Below are 9,041 nucleotides of genomic sequence, written 5' to 3'. Positions count from 1 at the left end.
AATTCCGATCTCGTAAAGTGCACGGCCAAGCATTCTTTAGAGCTCCAGAAATGTTAGGTACACCACTTGGTGTGTCTCAAGCGGCACAGCTTCCCATTCCATTGGACAGTTCCTGTCTGTATAGAGCAGCTGAAAGGGGAACTTGGAAAGGAAATACATCTCCCCTATCTTCCCCACAACCTCAAAAGCTGTAATCAAAACTTTTATATATTAAACTATCAGTTTCTCTACTTCCACTTACATGCTTTTGTCTATATACTGGCTTATAGGAGTTATCCCAGCATAAGGGGAGATGGCAAACTTTAAAAGCCTTGTTTACTTCTTGCATTCCAAGCAATTAAATGCTAGCTCAGCTCAATCCTCTTCCCGGACTTCAGCAGCTAAGGAGTAAATACCACTTGTCCCTCCTCTGTCTGAGGGAAAGGTTGCCTCTGTTTGGTACGTAAGGCGTAGGACTCCGATACGATCCCCACATCAGAGAAAAGTTGCTCTTCAAATACGGAAGACACATAATTCAATTCTTTTCCAGAGTTACAGAGAAGGTACACGAGGATAAGCAGATTAAAAGTTTTATTCATAAACTGTTTGGGGGGAGGAAATGTACTGATATAAAAAAAGTCAAGAAACAAACTGACTTTCTTAAAGTCTGCTAACCCATTCAGGCACATTTATAAATTCACACCATAACTGCTAAGAGAACCCATCTCCACACATCTTACTTAACCTGGGCTGTAATGAATATTGTATTTCAGAATTGTACAGAAAACACTTCTGTAGCCAACTTGCAACTAGTGTTATCAAATTACTAGCTACACGTAACACAAACACCTTACAATAATAATGTAGTAGTACCTTATTTCTCTCTTTTTGTACATTAACCCAATATGATGTGTGCAGTCAATCACAAATTATACGTTTAATTTAAACAGGTTTGTAGTCAAGCTTGGACTCCAGCTTCTTAGAATCAGCCACTTTTCTAACAGCTTTCATGAAGTCTTCCTGAACGACAAAGTCATGATCGGCACGGATCGCAAACATACCTGTGCAAGAATAATTTAACAGCAAGAATAAGTTGGTGCTCCTTGTAGCAACAGTACAGAGAAGACAGTATATGAAGATTCACTCAAATTACAGTGAAAACAGATCCAAGCTGCACTGTCTGCTTATAGACTTCTCGATGCAGGTCTTGGGTGTCAGGAAAAGGAGTAAACTTCAGTGAGGTCACCCTTCTGAACTAGGTGACCACAAAGAAATGTGTAACTTGTTTTAAACTACAAGCGGGTATTTACTGTGTTACTCAGCCTTCCCACACAGGCAAAACCCTAAGCATACAATGAATTTATAATGTGGAAAAAAGCATAAAATAGTATTAACTCTCCAGTCACCCAGGTACTAAAAGACTTGGATTCTCTGCAAAAAGGAGAAAGATGGGTACTGCCACTGTTTCTGGAATGTATCTAGTTCTTATGAGCCAGTATGACACGTGTTGAGATACTCAGCCAACAAGTAGTTAGAGGCCAGCTCCAGTTCAGAGATGGTATGGCTGGTTTTTTTCCTCCCATCATGCTGAACCTGAACTACAGAGATCTTTTATACCATGCATGTCACAGGACACTGCCCAAATCCACGTAACTCTGTGTGGACCCAGCTTGCGTACAGCAGGGGATATTAGCAGGCGTCACGTCACATGAATGCAGTGCTACTGCTCCTAACTGGCAGATCTGCACATATCAGCTGGATTGTTGGTATGCCTCGCTGGTTTATTCACAGACCTGATAAGAGACTCGTCCATAACCTTAGAGGGAGGATGTAAAGAATCAAGTTCTGTGTGACTGCATAGGTCATAAAGAAACTCAGAAGAAAGAAAAGAGATTTTATTGTTCCACCAAGCTTCAGGGCGTATCACCATGATGCTGCTTATGCTTAACAGTCCAGACACGCGTGGCATGCTGTGAAGTATGCAACTGTTCTGGCATTTTGCTACTGTCCAGGTGCTAACATTTCCACTGAGTAAAAGCTACCTAGCCCTTAAGAAAGGGTTACAAAAGTAACAAGCGCTGCATTCCAGCAGAACATTTCTGACCTCCTGATTTAAATCCATTGACAGAAGTATCAGAGAGAAAAGCTCAAATGTTTAGCATTTACCAACACTTAGCACATCAAAATTAAGAGTTAAGAAAATACCTGCTTCAGTACAGACATTTCTCAAGTCTGCTCCATTAAAGCCATCTGAAAGCTTCACAATTGCTTCATAATCTAGTCATAAAACATTAATGCCAGTTAGAAATAAATTCATATTTCCCATTAAGGATGCCAATGAAACACAGATCCAGCTAACAAAGAAACACTTTACTTTGATTTCAGTTAGTTTAATTTATCAGTCTAATGGATAGGTATCTATTTGCACTGAAATCAGCTGTATTACCCCTTTCATGAAAACAGAAATGTACTGCAGCCAAAAGCTCGTATTATATAATTAAATCCCAAAGTTACTAACTTGTGGTTACAAGCATCAACATGAAATGCAAGAAAAGCTACATCAAGCAATGTTCTAATAATCATTTAAATGATGTAAAAAAGCCCAGAAAACTTATCTCCAAGGGATCATAATTCAGTCCCTTTCCGCTTATAATAAGTGCATCTACTAAAGACATTTAATGTCTTAAGCCTGATATTTTATGCACATATATTTACTAAAAAAAGTGGATATGGTTATAGATTCTAGAATTAATTTCTAAAACTGTTAATTTCTCTGTTGAGCCTCCAGCAACTTGTCATCTTTGCAAGGCTGCTTATTATCAACTTCCTGCAAAACTTTTCAAAACCGTTTACGTTCTGTATGAAATTCAAAACATTTGAACTGAAATTTTTATCTTAAGAATCCAAAAAACCCTAGAGATTAGAAATTTTTTCATTTTAATTCCACGTAGCACAATGTGCTATAAACAAGTCTCCCCATAATTAGAAAGTCAAAAAAAGTAAGTGAGGGGACTAGGCAATGTCAAACACTGCAAGGTTCAGTAAGTTTAGTCTTCAGTAGACTATTATCTTAGGACTTGAATGCAATTCACACCCCACCTCGCCGACAAGTTCTGGGCTTCCTTTCAGGATATCAAAGCTGAGCAGCTTTCCCACATCACATTCAGAAATTTAGCTAGTACCCATCCGACAGCTGACCTTGCTAAATGGTGTAAAGGAATGATCCTACCCTGCTTCCACCTCAGTGCCCAAAGATACAGAGAAGAAGGATGAAGTACTTTACCTCAGGTTCATCATTTGCTTTGGAGCTTCTTCTCTATCTTATAGTCGCACACATGTTTAAGCCAACGCTGCTGCTAAGAAAGGCAATCCTCACCCCTCCTTCCCCCCCCCCCAGCTCATTCCCACTCCTGAGCCACCCCCTCTATTGAGCTGCAGCTGTTTATGCAGCCAGATGGTAAGCGAGATCAGCTCCGCCATCCAGATCATGCTGCCTGGCTGCATGAATAGCTCCTGTCAGCAAAGAGGTGGGGGCGAGTCGCCCGGGGTTGGGAATAAGCAGGCAGGGTCTGTGGAGCCTTTCTGAAATAAAAGGCAGCCAACGTTGTTTTAAAGGCAAAAATCACAATTACAGTTTTCTTGAGGAAAGCTCTGAAATGTCACTGTGAAACTGAGAGGCTGGTAAGCTTAGAGTAACACAGTCATTAAATGAACCTTCCCTGTTTTATCTGACAGATACTTCTCCCCCTTGTGCTCTGGAGAGAGCTCTCTACACCTCTAACCAAAGACAAACTTCATTTCAGGCAACAAGGTTTTCATTAAGCCACCTCTGTACTCCACAGGAAATTTCTCCATAACTTTTAAAGATAATCTTTACTGTTCTCAGACTTCTGCAGTAACAATTTTTCTTTCTTTGGCGGGGCTAATGAAAATGTTGTTTATTCGCATTAAGCTATTCCTTTAGAAACAGGAAACTACCTGTCGATTTTCCGGTTTACAACTGTGCTCCAAGGGTTTATATTCAGTTTTCCTGTGCAAAGGAAGACTTGGCAACAATTCAGCCAGGATGCATTTAAAAAAAAAAAAAAAAAAAAGGAGAATTCCAAGACAGGGGAAGTTGTGTGGCCAGTGTAAGGGAAGGAATTAGAAGAGCAGAGTCACTGTAACAACTCACTTTCTTCACGTTTTTACAAACAGAAGTAGCAAGGATATCCAGGTAGCTTCCTACTTACCTATTTCACCATGTTTAGTGATAGGACCTGCATGAATCTTCAAAATGTCTAACCTGGCTTGTTCATTTGGTAGATCGATATCTAGAAAGGATTATAGTTTTTATTAAAACAGAAAATCACAATTCATATGGATAATATCCTCCTTCCACCCACTGTGAAGCAGTAACTCACGGATTTTTCTATCCAGTCTTCCAGGCCGCAAAAGTGCAGGATCCAGTGTGTCTGGTCTGTTAGTAGCCATGATCATTTTAACTCTGTGCAGAGTATCAAATCCATCCATCTGATTCAATAACTAATACAAAACAGAAGTTTGATTTTACACAACCCAAAACCTTCCTAGTGTGATCTGTTGTATTTATTTTCTGCGTATTTTCACCAAGATGTAAAAGCAGCAAAGATAAACCAGAAAAAAAAAAAAATGCTACAAGCCTTCTAATGAAAGGACACAGCTTCCTGTGTAGTCTGTAAGCTGTCCTTTACTGCTTAAGAGAGACACTGAAAATGCTTTGCCCAAAGAAAAAGATATTGAGCAAAGTGGAGCTCAAACATGAAAGACTTGGCTAAAACAATAAGGCAATGAAAACAGTGCAAGTACTACAGGAGCCAATGGTTGGCTGACACATTTTGATTGTAGGTCCAGAACATTCAAATTAGACTTGGAGAACAGCCTCTAGAATACTAATACACCCATACGAAGACATTTCATTGTGAAGATTCAAAGTACTTGCTCTTTCATCACAGTGATTTAATTCTTTATGTAAGGCAGACATTCTTTTGAATAGGGAAAGCTGTTTGCAAACATAGGCCAACAAAGCTTCCCATTAGCTTCAGAATTCTTAATTGTCACCAGTGGTTTTAAAATTCTCTTCACACAACCCAGTTTACCACAGTAATTAGTACAGAAACAAAGAAATACAACTACTACTCCTAGTTTTGAAAAATCGAACTGTAACAGTTCTAAAATTTTACAGAGTAAGTGTCTTTGGGACTAAAAGAGAGAAGCTCTGCTTTGCCACCTTTAAGATAGAAGGGGCCCTCCAAACCTTCAAAGAAGATGCAGTAAGCAGCAGCAAAGTCACGTCACAGTAAGAGAAGAAAATACCCCAAATAATTTTAGCAATTTTAAAGATTCTTTCAATTAGTCTCCAAGTTGAATTCATCACTGAGTTATCAGGATGTGCAGCTGCCTTTTGTAAAAACAGCATCTAGTTCACTTTTAGCTTACTAACTCAGAAAAAGTTCTACTAAGCCAGATCACAGAGTAACAATGGACCATACAGTACTTAGTCAGGGTTTAGACACTCACCTCCATCAGAGTCCTCTGAATTTCTCTATCAGCTGAGGTGCCTTCGGAAAAACGGCGACCACCTGCAGCATACCAAACTCTTAAGTTATTGTACTTTATTTTTGCCTCCAAATAATACTAAGTCTGAAGATGATTAAGTATCCCGTTTAAAATGGGGGAAAGATGGGGTGTTTAAAGTGTTAAACACACGCATTTTTAAAATGCTTTTTCACATAGTCAAAAACATCCAAGCGAGATACAAACAAGTATGGTTCTAAGCTAGCTGTTAATAGCTCCAGGAAGAAACTGAACCACTTGTCCCATTAGTTTCTTACTAACAAATATGCACGCACACTCTCTTTTGAAAGGACAGACTGTAGCTTTATAGCTAATTTCAGAGTTAAGAGGAGACCCTGGCCATCCTCGGGCCATCTGCCTTACCAATAGCATCTATCTCATCCATGAAAATGATACACGGCTGGTGATCTCTGGCATAATTGAACATCTCTCTGATCAGTCGAGCACTTTCACCAATGTACTTGTCCACTATCGAACTCGACACCACCTTTTGAAAGACAGAAGACGTGTGAATGAAGAGACTGGAGTGCAAACAGATTAAGCAGGTGCATAAGAGCAAGAGTAAAATTACACTACCTTTAGGAAGTTGCAATCAAGCTGGCTAGCAACAGCTCTCGCCAAAAGTGTTTTCCCTGTACCTGGACAGACAAGAGATTGAAGCTGTTTAACTAGTAACCCAACATGGCATGCTAGTGACTTTAAAAGAAACAAAAAAAAAAAAACCAACCCCCCATCCAAACAAAGTTACTGCCACAGTTTGAGAGTGACAACTAAGCTTTCATTACCCTTCCATGAGACTCACCAGGGGGGCCATAGAGCAAGCAGCCTTTTGGAGGTATAATTCCCACACGCTGGAATAATTCTGGGTTTGTAAGTGGCAATTCTATTACCTGTGAAGAGACAGATACACAAACTGAGACCCTGTTTGCATTTTAAAACAGATCAGCAATCCCAGGAAGCTAATGGTACACTTGCCAGTCCGTTTTCCAGATACCTGTATTCTTATCTATCTGTGCAGCGTATTTTGTATGAGAAGCAGTTAAGTAAGAAAATATCAGATTAATCTAATGGATCAATCTGTAATCCTGTCCTTGCTGTTCAGACTTCAGCTCTGCAATGGCTTGTTTCTCTTGATGCTCTTTGCTCAAACTATGTTTTGCTACTGTTATAATACAACTACCCAGGCCACTTTAGTAGTTTTTGTGCAAAATTCAAGTTTGGTTTGTTGGTTGTCAATCCCAGCTATGCATTTCCACTTGACTTTATGGCAGTCCCTTAGCCTAAAGGGTCTTAGATCCTTCAAACCCTCTTATTTAGGGGATTTTATTCATTTTCAGCTCAATCCAAGCTTCTGTAACAATAGAGATAAGTTATAACCAGTTTGAGAATTGAGCTTTGTTGTTTAGAATAATCTTTCTCTGCTCCTGCAAGTAATCTCCGTCATAGTCAGTCAGCTCAAAGCAGCACGAGCTCCTCTTCAAATACCCGCATTCCTGGACAGGCCTGCACAGCCTGCAGCACTGGTGCCCAAACTAACAGGATTACTTCAGTATAAGCACACCAGCACCCTGCAATCACACTGCTGTTTGCCACAAAGACAATTACAAAGCTGGAAAACATTTAAACAATGCTTCAGAAGTTATCTTCTAGTACAGGAAAATGTAGTCTGAGTTAATGAAACATGGAAAGCACTAATCTGATAGGAACCTTTAACAGCCTGTTCCATCAGAGTTGAGGACAAATATTGTTAAGATATTTTTGCACTGAAAAGCTCCACTCAGAACATACTCGACTATTTGGTAAGTGTTTTTGAGATACTGGATACCTCTCGCAGCTCTCTGATTTGTTCTGACAACCCTCCAATCTCAGAATATGAGACATCCCCTGGATCTTCATGGGACATATTATAAACCAGTGGATCCACTTCCCTTGGCAAGTATCTGGAATGAAGAGTCAGGCAGACATTTTTCATTGTGCAGACACATTTCTGAAGTTATTGCAATCAATTTTACAGCAACTATGAAAATTATTTCTTCTCCTTCCACCTTGCTAACAAGTATGTTTTTTCAAAAAACAGAATAAACCCCAAACCTAGCAAACTTTTTCAAGCTTTAAATCAACCAAACAAAAGCTTAAAAAACTGCTGAAAATGCTGAGCTGTAACTCAATTATTTTTTAAGGAACAACCCACTTCTTTTAAAATCATATATAACAGACATAGAAGTTTTCCCTCAAAGTAATTTTCCTTACTCAAGCACTACTTTGCAGAAAACATTTACACAATATTACAAAACTGATTATTCAAACCTTTGTGTAATCTACTCAGATCACTATTTTTCCCCCTTTATGTGACAAGCAGAAGAGCAGCTGCAGACCAGAAACCTACCTCATAATAGTCAGAGTGGTCATATCCAGAGCAACTCTTGTCCCCGGCTTCAGCTTACTTTTGTCAAGCTAGTCACAAAGAAGGTATTTCTATTAGAACCATGCTCCAAAACAATGTTTGGTTTTAGTCAAGATGTTTACTGTAGCTTGCACTCTTTGCTCAATCACACACAAGAAGAAAACAAGGCTACTGAGCTACATGCCAAGTACCTCATTTAGTAGACTCTGCGTCCCCTTCACCACCAGTTTTGGGAATGCTTAAACCAGGAAAAAGCTGGCCCACTGTTTCATGGGAACATCATCTTTGGGAGAAGCACTCCAGGAGCTGGCATAGACCAATGAACCTGTTGCTTGTCACAACTGGACATCAGTGACAAAGTGATGTGACAAAGTGACAACTGTGACAAAGCTAAATCAGGCCACAGGATGAATTTTTTTAACCTTGAAAGAGATCTTGAACAGCAAGTCATTAACTTACCTCTGCCACTTCTGAAAAGAAATACTATTTTCTAGACCATAAGTAATTTTTTTTTTTTTTTACTGCTGTCAATCTGACTGGATTAGTGAGAGATCTAATCCTCCTCTCTGCTCAACACAGGACAGAACCAGCTGTTTCAGAACAAGTAAGCAATCCTCCTTTAAGGGCACACAACTCAGCCTGCCCATTTGAGCCCGAACTTGCCACCTTTTTACTCAATGGCTTTCTCTTTTCAGGACTGCCAAGAAAGGCAATACATGTTCTTAACTTATTTTCTCCAAGCCTTCCATCATTTGCACATTTTCACATACCCAGTTATATCCCATCTTCGAAGTCATACAGTTCCAGTTGTTGTTTTTCTTCTGCTATCATTTACCTCAGATGTCCTACTCATCTGCCTCAGCAGTTTTTGCCTGCTTCCTCTATTTTTATGAGATTTTAAAATACATTAATAGTCCTATTCCGGTCCTCTGTAGTACCCCCTGCTAATTTCTGCTGGGATTAAAACAATTAACTTGTGTTTCTCCCCTTGTTTTTAAGAAACCTGCTCCAGGAGAGCAGTGTCACCTCTCTCACAACACAACTTTGAATGATCATAGAGATT

General features: G+C 39.5%; 1 protein-coding gene across 1 annotated transcript; it reads right to left on the bottom strand.

Moving 5' to 3' along the window:
* Positions 1 to 553: 553 nt before the first annotated feature.
* Positions 554 to 8,763, bottom strand: PSMC6 (proteasome (prosome, macropain) 26S subunit, ATPase, 6). Its single transcript, XM_010283109.1, is given in 11 exon segments — positions 554 to 1,040; positions 2,185 to 2,256; positions 4,212 to 4,292; positions 4,383 to 4,503; positions 5,518 to 5,579; positions 5,938 to 6,061; positions 6,151 to 6,212; positions 6,377 to 6,464; positions 7,400 to 7,514; positions 7,961 to 8,049; positions 8,749 to 8,763. Coding segments are annotated over 11 exon segments (948 nt in total). The 3' UTR covers positions 554 to 921.
* Between the last annotated feature and the right edge of the window lie 278 nt (positions 8,764 to 9,041).

This window comes from Phaethon lepturus, unplaced genomic scaffold, assembly GCF_000687285.1.
Source record: "Phaethon lepturus isolate BGI_N335 unplaced genomic scaffold, ASM68728v1 Scaffold55402, whole genome shotgun sequence".
Lineage (NCBI taxonomy): Eukaryota > Metazoa > Chordata > Aves > Phaethontiformes > Phaethontidae > Phaethon > Phaethon lepturus.
The sequence above is the reverse complement of the archived record's forward strand: the minus strand, read 5'-3'. Positions and strand labels throughout refer to the sequence as shown.